Source organism: Ustilago hordei, assembly GCF_900519145.1.
Source record: "Ustilago hordei strain Uho2 genome assembly, contig: UHO2_contig_03, whole genome shotgun sequence".
NCBI classification, from domain to species: domain Eukaryota; kingdom Fungi; phylum Basidiomycota; class Ustilaginomycetes; order Ustilaginales; family Ustilaginaceae; genus Ustilago; species Ustilago hordei.
Genome location: NW_024545288.1, coordinates 983,816 through 998,597, shown reverse-complemented (window position 1 = coordinate 998,597; position 14,782 = coordinate 983,816). Strand labels below are relative to the sequence as shown.

At 54.6% G+C, this 14,782-nt stretch overlaps 4 protein-coding genes across 4 annotated transcripts; 2 read left to right on the top strand and 2 right to left on the bottom strand.

Annotated features, from left to right (window-relative positions):
• Positions 1 to 604: 604 nt before the first annotated feature.
• On the top strand, positions 605 to 2,404 carry UHO2_01922 (uncharacterized protein; the record flags this gene model as incomplete). The annotated part of the gene is made up of 1 exon (XM_041559359.1): positions 605 to 2,404. One exon carries the CDS (start codon positions 605 to 607, stop codon positions 2,402 to 2,404), a length of 1,800 nt encoding a protein of 599 aa, XP_041415293.1.
• Positions 2,405 to 2,533: 129 nt separating this feature from the next.
• On the bottom strand, positions 2,534 to 3,700 carry UHO2_01921 (uncharacterized protein; the record flags this gene model as incomplete). Its single annotated transcript, XM_041559358.1, has 1 exon — positions 2,534 to 3,700. The coding sequence occupies one exon, from the start codon at positions 3,698 to 3,700 to the stop codon at positions 2,534 to 2,536; it is 1,167 nt and encodes a 388-aa protein (XP_041415292.1).
• An 806-nt stretch (positions 3,701 to 4,506) lies between these two features.
• On the top strand, positions 4,507 to 5,484 carry UHO2_01920 (uncharacterized protein; the record flags this gene model as incomplete). Its single annotated transcript, XM_041559357.1, has 1 exon — positions 4,507 to 5,484. The coding sequence occupies one exon, from the start codon at positions 4,507 to 4,509 to the stop codon at positions 5,482 to 5,484; it is 978 nt and encodes a 325-aa protein (XP_041415291.1).
• A 218-nt stretch (positions 5,485 to 5,702) lies between these two features.
• Positions 5,703 to 13,616, bottom strand: UHO2_01919 (uncharacterized protein; the record flags this gene model as incomplete). The annotated part of the gene is made up of 2 exons (XM_041559356.1): positions 5,703 to 13,112; positions 13,212 to 13,616. 2 exons carry the CDS (start codon positions 13,614 to 13,616, stop codon positions 5,703 to 5,705), a joined length of 7,815 nt encoding a protein of 2,604 aa, XP_041415290.1.
• Between the last annotated feature and the right edge of the window lie 1,166 nt (positions 13,617 to 14,782).

Sequence of the window (14,782 nt, the reverse complement as noted above, 5' to 3'; positions counted from 1 at the left end):
AGACGGGAGATGTGATGAGCGATATGAAGTGACACGACTCAGGTCACGTGTCTTTTCCCACCATTGAAACGAGCGCATGTTCCATTCGCACGACTCGACTTTTCATCGTGGTCGCGTGGTCAAGGGATCTGAGCGTCTCTAATTCCTCAACTGCGTGTGGGTGTGAAGGTTTGCTTCTCCAGTTATGGGAAGGCAGGGTCCACACCTCTCACACTTCGACTTGACAAGCTGCAGCCAACACGTCACAGGTACTCGGCAGATCCTTTCGCTTGATCTAGCCAACTACGATTGTCACACCATCGAGTACTCCCAATCACACTCGATTGAGGACACAAAACCTTTCTGCAAAGCGTATGCCAACTTGACGACGAAGCATTGGCACATCAAAGCTCTCTCCACCATTCCTGTCGGAACATCAAACGATAAGCGACGGGCAGGTCCGTCGTCGCTGCCCTCCTTCCGCATCTCGTCTCCTACCTCATCCGATTCGAGTTTCGAGCTGGACACATTCTCAACACCTGCAAACGAGCACGACGCGGCGGCTTCGACAGAGGCAGGGGAGCTAATCGGGTCGACGCGGGAGGCAGGCATAGGTGCTGCCAAGATGACAGATCCGACAAGCGCCGGGCTCGAAGCTGATGCAGCACCATCTAGCGGATCGAAAGCGAGGAAGACGGACCGACTCAGTGATCTAGATCGATTTAACCCGATGCGCTCTACGAACGGCAACGACGATGATGAGGGTGACGAAGAGGACGACCTCAGCCCGTTGGATGATTCCGAGCTCAGCTCGGCAACTTACCTTGCTCGGCTTACCGGCGTAGCTTGTCTTGGCGGATTGCAATTCGGCTGGGACACGGGTATTGCGAGCGGTATGCTCGTAGCAATTCATGCTGACTTGGGTCACGAGCTCAGCGAAGGCGAGCAGGAACTGATTGTCAGTGCAACTACTGTCGGTGCAATCCTAGGATCCATTGTTGCAGGGAGGATGGCGGACTGGTTAGGGCGGAAAAGAGTCATGATTGGATCCGGCATCCTCTTCTTCCTCGGCGCTTTGGAGCAAGCAGCATCACAAGTGGTTAGGGAGCTAGTGCTTGGCCGGGTGCTCGTAGGGCTGGGTGTTGGCATGGCGAGCATGGTCGTGCCCACATACCTTGCGGAAGTAGCGCCAACCAAAGTGCGCGGTAGAATTGTCGGTATCAACAGTCTTCTCGTCACCGGTGGTCAAGTCATTGCCTACCTCATCGATGCGGCATTCTACAATCTTCCACATGGCTGGAGATGGATGGTGCTTGCTGGCGGTATCCCAGCCATCTTTCAGTTGGTGGGCATGATCTATTTGGACGAATCGCCACGCTGGCTGGTCGCGAAAGGGCGCATCATCCGAGCCCGCCGTGTTTTGCAGCGGATCTATCCAAACGCAAGTGTACGTATGATCGACACCGAGATCGACCGCATAGCACGCAGTATGGAGGGTACAACTCAGCGCGAGGACATCGACCCTGACGCCGCGCACTCGACCGACCGCCAAGCAGAAGAAGATAACCATGGAGCGAATGAAATACAAGCAACTCTGGGTAGAATCGCAGCTGCTCCAGCACAACTCACTTCAACAGCACGTCAACGAACAACGCAAGTGAAGAGCAAGCTCGATATGCTCCTCCACGATCCCACTCATCGTCTGGCACTGCTGATCGCATGTTCGCTGCAATTCTTCCAGCAGGCGACAGGCTTCAACTCTCTAATGTACTTCAGTTCTCGACTGCTGCTCATGGCTGGATTCGTTGCCAATCCCAATGCAGCGGCGGTTGGAATTGCGGTTGCCAACTTTGTGGGGACCATGGTTGCGATGCGATACATTGACGGATGGGGAAGGCGAAAGTTGCTGCTGTACACAACGGCGGCGATGACGTTCTGTCTCGTGCTTGTTGCAATCGGCTTCAGTCAGATCGATCTTGGCCCAGTGTCTGGTGCACCCGATGCTGAAAGGATAAGCAGCTCACGGTCAGCGTGGCCCTACTGGACACTGGTCTCGATGGTGCTGTTCACGCTGAGCTACGCACTTGGTCTCGGTATCGTTCCTTGGCTCATTCAGTCAGAGATCTTTCCAGGTCAAGTCAGAGGCGTTGGTGCAGGACTAGCCACAGCGACCAATTGGAGTACGAACTTGTTGGTCTCAGCGACATTCCTGCATCTGGTCAAGCTAATCACGCCACAAGGCTGCTTTGGGCTGTTTAGCATGGTGTCGGCGTTCAGCTGCGCATTCACTTATTGGCAGCTGCCAGAGATGGCTGGAGTCAGTCTAAGCGATGTAAATAGTGCGTTCGGACAAGCGGGACGAAGATCAAGAGGGGCTGATAGAGAGACATATCAGGCAGTACCTTCTGCTGAAGATAGCGATTAAACATACACACGATTAGACATACACACGCAAAGAAAGCATTCAGAAGAGTCTTCGGACAGCGATTTTGTCAGAGGCTGTTCGCCTTGTGATTGCACCATGTCTCTCTATGAGCAAGTGAATTGCATGACACTATTGTGGAAGAAGACTCTGCTTTGGATCCTCCCTTCGACCGTCACGATTTGAGCTATGCCCGACCTGATTTTCCACCTCATCAGCATCTTGGTCAAAGTCTAAAATGAACGGCGAAGCAGCGTTGTCTGCACTTTTGCTGCTGAGAGTCGGTGCATCGCGGTACGATGATTCGGCCGTGTTGCTTTGCTCCGTTAGGTCGGCGCGACTGCTGCTGGAAGACGCTTGTCGGTCCTGCGACGAAGACTGTTGCTGTTCGCGCTCGATAACTTGCAGCACTTTCGTCGTCTCAGACCAGACAAGCCATCCTGTAGCAACACCAATGGCAGATCCGACCAAAATGTAGATGACATTGAGCGCTTTCGCCCAGCCATCGAGCTGAGCGCGCTGATCCCGATCCATTAGCTGGAACATGCGTGTTCCCAGCCAAACATGCAAGAAGAGCTTCGGAGTGATGAGTGCCGTGGCGACGAAAAAGTGCTTGAACGAAACTGCGTCCACCAGGCTAGCGAAGAAGAGGTTGGAGTACGCGAATGGGAAGGGGCAGAAACGAATGAGGATGGCCATGGACAGACCTCTATGTCGCACTGCTGTGGATAGAGCAACATATTTGGGATCATTGAGGGTGTTACTGATCCAGGAGACCCGCTTGCTGTGGTGAACGATGAGGAAGCGAAGAACGGTGAAGGAGACAGTAGCGCCAAGAAGGCAGGCGGTAGATGCGAGCAGCCATGCTTGGAGAAGATTACCGTTGAGTTCGGCATGTTCAGATGTAGCATCTGCATGAACACCCCAGCCGAGACCGCAAAGGGTGATCGATGTACCATATCCAATGAACGGTGGGAAGCTGACGATGATGACGAGCGCAACTATGAGTGCCGCGCCGAAAGGTTGTGAGCCGAACCAGATCGCAAGCTTCGCTGTGGCATCGAACATGGCTTCTGGACCGATGTAGACCACTACACCTAGAATGAGCATTTTGATAGCGACAGCAAGGTAGATGATGTACCGCTGCTCCGGCGGAAGGGCGAGGAAAGCTTTCCATATTCGGTCGAAATACGAGCGGCCATACAAGTAGGCGGATCGTATGCGTGAGGATATGTCCGTAGAGGTAGCATTTCGCCGTAACGGTGTGTATCGTGATCTATGTGGTGTAGATCCGGGCATGACTGACATTGTATACTCTGAGTTGAGAAACTCGAAGTTGCTAGGATCTATAACTTCTTTTTAAGTCGACCTGACGACCTTGACAACTTTGCAGCGATTCTGTGAGGAGCACGAAAGCAGAAGTGCAGTCTGCTCCGGTTTGAAACGGAGCCAGTTTCGGCGAGGGATGATGTTGACAGGTTGCAAGCGCTGCGTGACGGTGACGATGAAAAGGTGAGATTGTCTCCGTGCTCATGCGGACGTTGACGAGATGCTTGGCAGTCAGCCAGCAAGATGCAATTCGGAATGAACTGCTGCTTGCACCCAGAATTGCTCGTCAGATCAGCTTCACACAGCCTCAATTCGAGATTCTTCGGGAATCAATCTGCCGATCTAACGTACTAGACAGTCACCGAGAGTAGCGTATCAATCAACGCAACGCAGCAGAAGAGGCATTCAAGGCCCAGCAACACCGATACAAGGTGATCAGCGCAATCAACTGCCGTCAACGAGTCTGATTGCGTAAAGTCCGTCGCCAAACGGAGGTGCAAAAAATAGAATCGAAGGGGTCGAATAGTTTTGGTGGAGCAACACAACGTTGGCGTTGAGTGGTCGCGCGCCGCGTCCCGAATTCTGACAAGACCAACACTCGAATGCGCTTCTCGTTGGAGATACACTACTTACACTCCATCTTGAAACTGCTCGCTCGTGGGGATCACCTCTTGTCTTGAGACTTTCGTCTTCAAGCGGCCTCGATCGTTCCACGTAGCATCAACAGCACCGGCTTCTCTAGATCCTAGACTGCTGCTACAGGCCGCGGCGACACAATGTCAGCCTTCGCATCCTCATCATCGATGCCAGGCAGCATTTCCTCATCCAGCTTATCCCTCTCAGCCTACGCCCGAGGCTGTAATGCACCCGACCTCGACCTCGCCACAACCTCTCTCTCTTCCACCTCTGTGACCATTGTGCCACTCACATCCGTCGACCGCGTCCGACTCCTCTCTGGCATCTACGGGCCCTTTCGACCTCCCACCCCCGCCGTCGTTCCACTCTGGGTCGCTCTCCATCTCAAAAAACGCAAAAAGGCCGTCGTTGTCCCTCCCACATGGCTTACCCTCGACTCTCTGACCGAAACCCTCAAGCAGGAAACCACACAACCAGGATTCTCCGATCTGCCACATTACTGGATCGGCGTCTCTCAAACCCTCCTCGCGAACGCTGCAGATGACGTTCCCAATTCCAACCGCGTTCGGGCACTGCTTAAGGACATCCGCGAAGCAAGACAATCCAAGATCCTATCGGGTGTACCCATGATCAACTCGGTTCATCTCCAAATGCACAACATTTCAGCTCATGAGGTGGCAGAACTTCGCGGATTCTTCTCAACCGCCTTCTCACATCTTAAAGCTCTGCGGCCTCCAAGCGAAGTGGAAGCGGAGGCAAAAATTCAAGGTGAACTAGATTCGAGGAATCGTTGGATGTTGATGCCTCCACTACCGACGCATCTGGCGGCAGATGATAACTTCAGTGGAGGTGATCTCGGAGGTCGGGAGTCTGTCACGCGAGGATATGACTCGGTTCAAGATGAATCGATGAACACCAACTACACTCACGAGTCCAGCTACAACGCAGCCGGGTCTGGAGCAGGAGCACCGAGGAAGTCCCACATCTCGGATTCAGGATACTACTCAGCGCCGAATGCTGGTCGCTCCGCCTCACCACAACAGCCGCGCCAAGCACACTTTGATTCATCAGATACCAATCGTCCACCCAGGTTTGCAGTCGACGACGAAGACGAATAGCTACTGTACAGTACTCATTTCAATGCCATACTCATCTTGCATCCACTTCCTACACAGCAAGACCGAATGTTGAACACGAGCACCAAAAAAAAAAAAAAAAAAAAAAAAAAAAAAAAAAAAAAAAAAAAAAGGGATGCTCTGCGTATGATTGAAATGCATGCGTGTAGAGTAACATGAGCACATTTTAAGAGTACAATTTGGGCCCAGCTACGTGTAGCTCAGGCGTCCTGCTTGGTCTCTGGGATCCCGGCTTCTGAAGAGGACGCGGAAGGCTGACCAAGCAACTGCATCGATTGACGCTTGACCATGCTCGCCGCCGAAGACTGACTTTCCAGCTTCATGTTGTCAAAACAATCGGCATATATCGAGTATGACGTGAAGACGCTGTCTCGATACGTGCTGCGAGCCTTTCGTGGGCGCTCGGTAGCAACAGCGAGGCCTAAGCTAGCGTCAGCATCATCGCCATGTATGTTCTGTTCGACCGAGGGTGCATCCTCAGCCCCGTCAGCAGCCGCGTCGACGTCATTCGAGTCGTCCCCAGCACTCTCAGAGACCTCATCCTCCACTGCTTCCTCCTCGCTGTCGCCGTCTCCGGAAAGCACGATGCGAGGAGCCGCGCCAATCGTATGTGATTCGACTGAGACTTCAGCTTCTGTCCCTGTCTGAGCAGCCTTGCCTGCTTCATGTGCTGAGGCCTCCTCATCCTCGTCAGCCACCGTCTTCATCTCCGCGTCCCGGCCGCTTCCGAGCAATTTGGCTACAGCATCCTCTCCACCCAGCGCTGACAACCCATCAAGACCAACGATGGTCAAAGGTCTACCCCGACCACCGCGACGGGAACGCACCGGGAGCTCAGATAACGCCTCATCTTCGCCATCTGCGTCTCTGAGCTCGGCGGGCCCGTGATCAGTGGGCGGCTCTAGAGTTAGAGGTGCGCTGAAGTTGACTGCCGCTGTGTCGCTTGGCAACGACAGCGACGAGGCAAGTGCGCGGTCTGACTTGGAAGGCGTGTTCCAGTTTGCTATCTTTTCCGACCCCTCTTCGGCCGCGACAACGTTGCTGGGATCAGGCTGTGCCTCAGTCTGATCGTCGGTTCGTGCCTCTAGCTCCGGCTCAACCTCCAGCTCCGGCTCTGGTTCCGGTTCGGGCTCAAAGAGCCACTCGTGCATTGTCACGATTGTCTTGACTACATTGGCGGCTTTGCCAAGGTTACCAAATCCGATAGCGACACTCGACGGACCAGGGGGCGGGTTGAGCAGTGAGGTTCCAAAGACAAGCGCGACATTGTGTGCCAGCATCTTGTTGACCTCGCCTTCCTCAACGACACGCGCGAGATGCTCTGCTGTGCGTCGAAGCACATCAAAGTGGACCTTGGGCATCTTCCAGATGATGTCGCGCATAGCATAAAGCCGATCATCGTTTTCCATGGCGTTGGTTGCGATCAGATCGTCGTACGAGTCAAAGGTAATCAAAGGCTCCGGTAGCTCTCGCAGCCAGGTCTTCACGGCGCCTGCAATGGTGTGAATGTCACTGAACTCGCCTGTAGCGAGATCGATCGACTCTGCAGGCTGTTGATCGAACGTTCTTCGCAGATTCTCGACAGAGCTCTTGGAGCCCGAGATACGATAAATACCCTGCTCTCGAAGACCTCTAGCTTCGATCTCGGCAAACATGCGCTCGACCGCCGTCGGGACGGAATGACCTTCTCGTTCCGAAAGCTCCACCAGAGGCCGTCCATACAGTGGCGCGGGCGTGGCCTTGCTCTTGGCTGGAACAGATCCTTTTCGTGCGTCGAGTGGCCTCTGCACAGCGTACTCCTTCGATGTCCGCTCCACGTGACTAACCCATTTCGCTAGCTCTGCAGCATTGGAGGTTTGCAAGAGATATTTGGCGCCCTCTTGCGAAGTGAGATGAAACACGAACGACCGTTGAGAATTGTTCCAGACGGAGATGCGCGCACCGCCAAGCCCTGCAATGATGGAAGGTTTCTGAAGTGGAGTCAGGCGCATCAGCTCAGACACCGACTTGGCAGGTCCATCGGGTTTGTCCAATGAGATGAGCGGACGCACGGCACCTTTGAACAGTGCAGTCATGCGACGAGCACGAATGGTAGCCTTGTCGGGCGGAGGTGCTTGCGTGATTGCGGACTTCTCTGATGGCATAGGCATGTTACCAGAAGAAGGTGAACTGGCAGCCGAGCCTCTTGTGCCGTTCGACGGCATGCTGGACACCCGAGACGAGATCGATGGTCGCAAGGGTAGCGAGTTGAGCATCTCCAAAGCCGCTCGATCTCGACGAAGCTTCTCTTGCTGCTGCTTCGACAGACCAGGGAGCGCCTTGGTGGAGCTGCTCGGACGCAGCCTGGCATCCGATCGGACTGGCGGAGCGTTGCGCATCTCCTTGGCTGCATCTTCACGGAAGGCGCGGCGGTCCCAAATGACTCGAGTCAGGGCGCTCTGCATTAGTCGCAATCGAGCACCTGCAAGATCGACAAGGTCAGGGACGTTGCAGGCGGGTCGGACACGGACAGCACCATCGATCAGCGCCCACATTGTACGTCGCTTCTCAAAGTCGATCAGCTCGACGTCCGCAGTCGAAGTCTGAATGCTCGGTGCCTGGGTAGCTGCTTCAGCCAAGCATGCGAGAACCCAGCCGATGTCAGGCGTCCCTGACAGCTCAGTGGCGGACCGCATGGCTGCGTCGACCTGCTGCGGCATCAAGTCCTCCAGGCTGTCGCCCTTGGCGCCGCGAGATGCCGCCACACCTTGCCATGCGCGCAAGAAGATGCGCGATTCGGAAGAGCCGAGCGTGTTGACGATGGCAGACTCGACAAAGGATCCGATGGTGGGTTCGCGGAAGGGCTGAGAGATGTCTGTCATAATGCTGGGATTGCCGTTATTGGCATTCACTGTGGTCGTAACATCGTCCCTTCTCAGCCGCAACATGCGGGCCCTGCAGATCCATAGAGCGTCCAGAAGCTTTGAAAGCCTCTCTTGACGACGCTCGAGACCGATACCCGACTCGATGATGTGAATGGCGATCCAGCCTCGGAAGAGACTTTGCGCGGCAAGGGCACCGCGCACTGCCGATGGAAGCTTTTGCTGCAGAGTCAGGTTCTTGTTGGTGTCCTTGCTGGCATCTTTGCCTGCATTGTCGTTTGTCTTGAGAACATCGAGCAGCGTGTACATGTTGGTGACGGGTTTGTCCTCCTCAGCTGTCCCAGTGCTGCCTGTTTTGACGGTGAACCATGCAGCAGGGTGATTAGCCTGCTTCTCAAAGATTTCGCTGACAACAAGAAGGTCACGATCGACGATCTTGTCGAAGAACACGGTCGCAATTGATTCCAGGTACTCGACCAGCTCGGCTGCTGAAGCTCGGTCGAAGTCAAACTCGGCATGATGTTGGTCGCTAGCAACCTGAACAGACGAGTCAGTAGCATAGCTGCGCTCTTCTTGCCTCGCATTGGCGCCCATGATTTTTGCACCAAACATGCCCCTTAGTTGAGCCAGCGCGTTCACGACCTTCTGCTGATCGAGGTCCTCCGGGGTCACTTCGAGGCCAGGTTGACGCAGGAAACCTAGGGCCATATGGTATAGAACGTCGTCGTCCACAAAGTCCTGTGCGAAGCGGTCAATCCACAATCGCAATGTCAGCACGACACCCATGCGGATGCGGTAGACCATATCCCAATCGGTGGGCTCTGCTTGGCTTCCCACAGGGATGACCGAGATCCACGACGGGAATTGACTCGAAGTACGGAACTCGTCAGCACCGGACAGCTCCTTACTCGCCGTGATCGCTGTTGAGAATCGCTTCTGCAGCTGTTCAAACAGCTCAGGAGGCGAACAGAGACTGCGGAATGTAGCGAGGAAGGTAGTTCGGTAGGTCTCCATATCCATCACGAGCCTTGTCTTGCGCGCCGGCACGTTCTGCGATTCGTTGCTATCACCAGCGGCAGGCGCAGGGGAGACGTTGACGTGTTGAAGACCCATTACGAGAATATCGATCATGCGGTCGAGCGTTGCTGCTTTTACAACCACCTGCATCGGCACTAAAATGTCAACGACGGAGCTACGGTTAGACGCAGGCAAGCTGGATCGTTTCGAGATCTGCGAAAGAGGTCGCGAAGCACGGCCGAAGTCCTGCGAAAAGCGCTTGCCTGTCATTGGGGAGCTGGGAAGCGATAAGTTGGGTTCTTGCACAGCACGGAGCATCAGCTCATTGCCGACCTTGATGACAGTGCTGTTAGGGTCCTCCCAGCTCGGCGTGGGTGAATTCGAAGACCACTCGATGATACCGCTGAAGGTGGCGCTGCGACTCGTACGGCTTCCAAGTGGAGGTGAGAAAGCCGATGATCTGACCAACGGCGATCCAGCTAGCGATGGACGAATGAGAGAACGCGAGGTGATTGTCGCATGCGGATCTTTGCTCGCGTTCATGCGCTGATCATCTCGGCGGAAGAGCTCAGCCTTGATCTGAGTGGCATCCAGCAGAGACAAGAGCGGGAGCGGCTGAGGGAACAGAAGAGGCACGAGCGGGAGGCACGGGTTGGCGTTGGGTGGTAGTGTATGCCTCTCGCGAGCGTCGTGGTTGCCTAGCGCCTTGGCTTCCAGTTGGAAAGAACGTTCCATGTCGCACTGCAATGTCGAGTTGCGAGCTGCTGCATCTTGGAAAAGCAAATGCAGCGTTGCTTGATACTGAGCCAGAGGCTCCGCATGGTCGATAATGCATAGAGCAGGGTCGGCAGCCGCTTGTTGCCACACGCTTCGCCATTCGTTGGAAGTTGAAAACAGATAGAACGCGTCTTCTGCTGGACCTAGAAGCTTGACATGGCCGGCGCTCGCTGACGGGCTATCAAATTGTCGCAGAGTGCGATAGAGGACGTTGCCGAGGTAAGGGACCGCCGCAGCCTTCTTGCCATCTGGCATGACGACGAAAGGCTCCGAATTATCCCCTACAAAGCGGGCCCGCACATTGACCGAGACACCTTCTGTCCACGAGATGCTCGACAGGATTGGAGCCCATTCTTCTGCCACCAAGACTCGGTCACCTTCGGCCAGGTAACGCCAGGTCTGCTCCAAGCGGGTCACAGCACGGGAACACAGTGCAGTGCAGACCGCCATCCATCCAGCGACATCACCAAGCGTGAGCAGATAGGAGGCGACAGCGATCCAATGGCGAAGCACTGAAGCACGGTGCCGTGCGCCGTTCTGATCGACGCTCGCTGGGTCGGACGCCCCTGCGCTGGAGTTGAGGAGATGCTTCAGAGCCAGAACGGTAAGGGGGTGGGGAGATAAGGAATCGAAACTGAGCGCAGATACGACCTTGTCGTCTTTCTTTGCAGTTTCGAGCAGCTCGAGCATGGAGAGGCGACGACCGACTAAATGACGAAGGGCATCAGCGTGGAAGATTTGGATCTGCTGGGCAATCTCGAGAGGCTCCAAACGCAGCAAGAGATCATCTGAGATGGAGAGTGAGCTCTGCAGCTCTCGCAGATCTTCGCGAGTCTCTATCGAGCTCTGGTCTGCTACTTTACTGATCCAATCGATGGATGCCTCTTTCTCAACAGCTTCGTCGGACAAGACCGACGCCGCAAACTTCTGCAGCTTCTCGGTCAGCTCGTCGCCGTCCTCTTGGATGATAGCGGAGAGACGACGGATTGCGTCGGCGCCCTCGCTCGTTTGAGCGATCCCAGCTCGCACCGAAACGTCCAGAAGGGTTGCGAGCCGTGACTTGAGCATTGATGGTTCGACACCGTTTTGCGAGCCGTCCTCTTTGGCTGCAAGAAGGTCTTGCGCGTGATGTTGCACCTCAGTGATGAACTTGACAACGGTTGCAACAAGCACCCCTCGTGGCTCCTGGCCCGCAAAGATGGCCACCAGAACCGCCGCCGCGTATGCCTCGACGGTAGAGTCCATCGATTGGCTTGATTCCATCTGAAGGAGAAGCGGCGATGCCGATGCAGACAATCGCTCAGCTCCTGTAGGAAGCTGAGTTGCCATGACAAATTCGTGCGCCAGAGCTTCCAGACTGCCACTCTGGATACGTTCAGCCCAGCCTTGGGGAGCCTCGATTGCGTCGACAAGGATGAGCTCCGGGTGCTTACCAGGCTTGATCCAGGATCTGTGCGCAGCGTCAGTGAACTGTGATGCTGAAGGTGCAAAAACCGGCGTTGTTGGGGAGCCGGCCGAGATGGTTGCCGACTTGTTGGAATTCTGTCGAACTGCAGGGATGCGTGGTCGCAGACTAGGCGAGGGAAAAGGTGAAGTCATCTCGTTGGTACTGGAAGTGGCGCTCAGCAGATCTTGCTTGCTGAGACCGCTCCTCATGAGCGCGTCGGTATTGAGACTGGCGGAAGAGGTGGCTGAGGCTGGCGTGTCGGGTAGGGTGCGAACAAGGCCTGTGGGAAAGAGCGATTTGACTTCATCTACGATGTTGCTCGGCGGCTTGTAGAAGCAGAGTCGACCCTCTTGCAGTACAACTCGGTATGGTTTCCAGCCCTTAGAGATGTCCTTTTCCTTTCCTTTGCCGTGATCGTGTCCATTGAGCTGTGCGAGAGACAGACTGATGTTGGCGTTGCGGTTGACAAAGCCCTGGAAGACCGCGCCCTGAGGAAGAGGAACAGGCTCGTGAAATGTTTGGACCGTGAGGGAGGTCGGTGCCGCGGAGGAACCTCCAAGATTGGTGAGGCCGAGCGATGCTGCCAGGCTGGACGCTACGGCACTGCGACTCGAAAATTCCTTTCCACTGAGCTTGGAAACTTTACGTGCATGTCGAGCATCGGTCCGCTGAGCGGTGGACGACTGAAGATAGCCGTACTGTGGGGGCGACATACTTGTCCAGTTATTGGGTGGGTTCTGGACAGATCCGGTCGAGGGTTGAATCTGCGAGGCGACCGAATCCAGTTTAGTGTGTCCGGCCTTGAAGCGCTGGTGCGGAGCGTTCGGCTGCTGAGTAGGCGATGCCAATGTCCCCATATCACTTGGGCGCCAGTCTGGTTGCGCAAGGGGAACACCGTGCTCTCCCCACGTGCCTGGGGAGGTGGAGGTGGCCATGGTAGCCAGCGTCGAAGTGCTCTCGTCGTATCCCGGTGAAGCTGGGAAAGGCGAGACAGGCTGTTCGACCGAGCTGAGGTCGTCTACGCTGCGCGAAAAGTTCATGGCGAGGCTCGGCGAGCGCAAATATCGATTGCGTTCGGCAGAAGCAGGAGCGGTCTGCTGGTAGATGGCGGGTATGCGGGGAAGCTCGGCAGTTGGGTGGGTTGGTGAGTTAAAGTCACGAGCATGAAGATCAGACTGACTCTTGCTGAACTGCGCATAGTTGCTGGATGATTGCTCGGAACGATGACTCTTGGAGAGCGGGCTGTAGGAAAAGTTGGGCTTGGGAGGAGCTGGCTGCTTGATAGACGCTGTCGACGCTTTGCGATCGCGACCGATGCCGCCAAAGAAGCCGCGTTTGGTAGGACTCGCGACAGCATTTTGGGGTTCTTCAGAGTAGCTTGGACGAGAGAAGGATGCGCCACTTGGTCTACCAGGATGCAGGGGATCCGTTTGCTGCTGCTGCTGTTGTTGTTGTTGTTGTTGTTGTTGTTGTTGTTGTTGTTGTTGTTGTTGTTGTTGTTGTTGTTGTTGTTGTTGTTGTTGTTGTTGTTGTTGTTGTTGTTGTTGTTGTTGTTGTTGTTGTTGTTGCTGCTGCTGCTGCTGCTGTGTGCGCGAGGTCTTGTCTACACTGGCGCTGGGAACTCTGCGACCCTGACCAGGAGCAGGAGGAGCATGTGGAAAGGTGTGATCCTTTTGTAACTGGCGATGATACTGAATGTGATTGGTTGTGTCATCGAAAGGATCCTCCTGGTGTGCAGATAGTGAAGAGAGGGAAGCAGAGGCAGTGAGCGTCGACGAGCTTGAGGATGACGAGAAGGGTGCCTTTGCTTTGTTGAGGAGGAAATTGAATGCAGACTGACTGCGCCCGATGGGTTGCGTTTGAGATCTATCTTGTTGCTGCTGTTGTTGTTGTTGTTGCGATGCTGATAATAGCTGATGTTGTTGATGCTGCTGAGGTTGCGAATAGTACTGTTGCTGTTGCTGTTGAGATGAAGCAGCGTGCTGCCCAGCCTGGTGAGAAGGAGGTGGCATGCTGACAAAGCTGTCGGACTGCGCCGATGATGAGCTGGCAGGCGATACGGAAGAGTCGGTTCAGCCTATGACCGTCAAGAGGTACGTGCTTGTTGCACTTCGGAGCACATCCGAAAGAGGTCGAGCGGTTCCCACGCCTCCTGTTCTGGTGAGCTCGGGCTTGCCGAAATGATAGGTTAGCCAAAATACAGAGCAAGATGGCTGTTGATACGATGGAAAGATTGGTGATGATCGTGGCGATAGGGAGCAAGTGATCGTTTGTGTGTGTGTGTGTAGTGTGGGTCACAAGAGAGTTAACTTAACTTAGAGCTCAATAGTGTGATGCACTTTACGCCGCCGCCGACCAAGCGCGAAAGTGAAGCATAAGAAAGGAAGAGGACTGTGCAGGAAGACCGAGTTGGCCAATCGACTTTTTCGCTCTCAGGAGAGAGAGTGTGTGTGACAGACACACAGACAGAGACTTGTCTCGCCGCCAACAAACTCCGAACACGAATATGGGTGCAAGCTGCTGTCAAGAACAAACTTGGACCCGCCAAAAAGGCTGCTCGGCTACACAGGCAGAAAGTGTGCGAGATGCAGCAGCGCCAAAGCAAGTTCACTACCAATGTTGCTGGGCCTTTGCTCTGCCTCGCAAGCAAATGCACACACACACACACACGAGCGCGACTTGCTCGAACTAGTTACTTACGCCAGCTCGTGAAGAGAGAAAGATACACACACGTAAACACATGCATGCAAGGGAGCCTTTTTTTTTTCTTTTTTTTTTTCTTTTTTTTTTTCTTTTTTTTTTTTCTTTTTTTTTTTTTTCTTTTTTTTCCATTTTCTCTTTTCTTCTGGAAATGCACGCCAGCCTGCCAAGCAAGGCCTTGGAATCTTAGGAAGAAACACTTTGGACAGCTGAAATTGAACCCTGACCCGACACGCGTTATACAGGGCAAAGAGGGCTCTCTTCTTGTCAAGGCAAAGCAACAGTGTGGGCTCGAAAGAAGAAAGCGTTGGTCGCACGCACTTTGCCGTCCACGCTCTTCCTAAGCCGTTCGGCAATTTCGCCCTTTCGCCGTTCCAAAATCGTCTCACTTTCCCGCGCCAAGAGCCATCGCCATCGTTGAGCATTCGTCAGGTGTATTGAGCAACGGTTGCAGTCATCACTTGTGAGCCGTAGACTG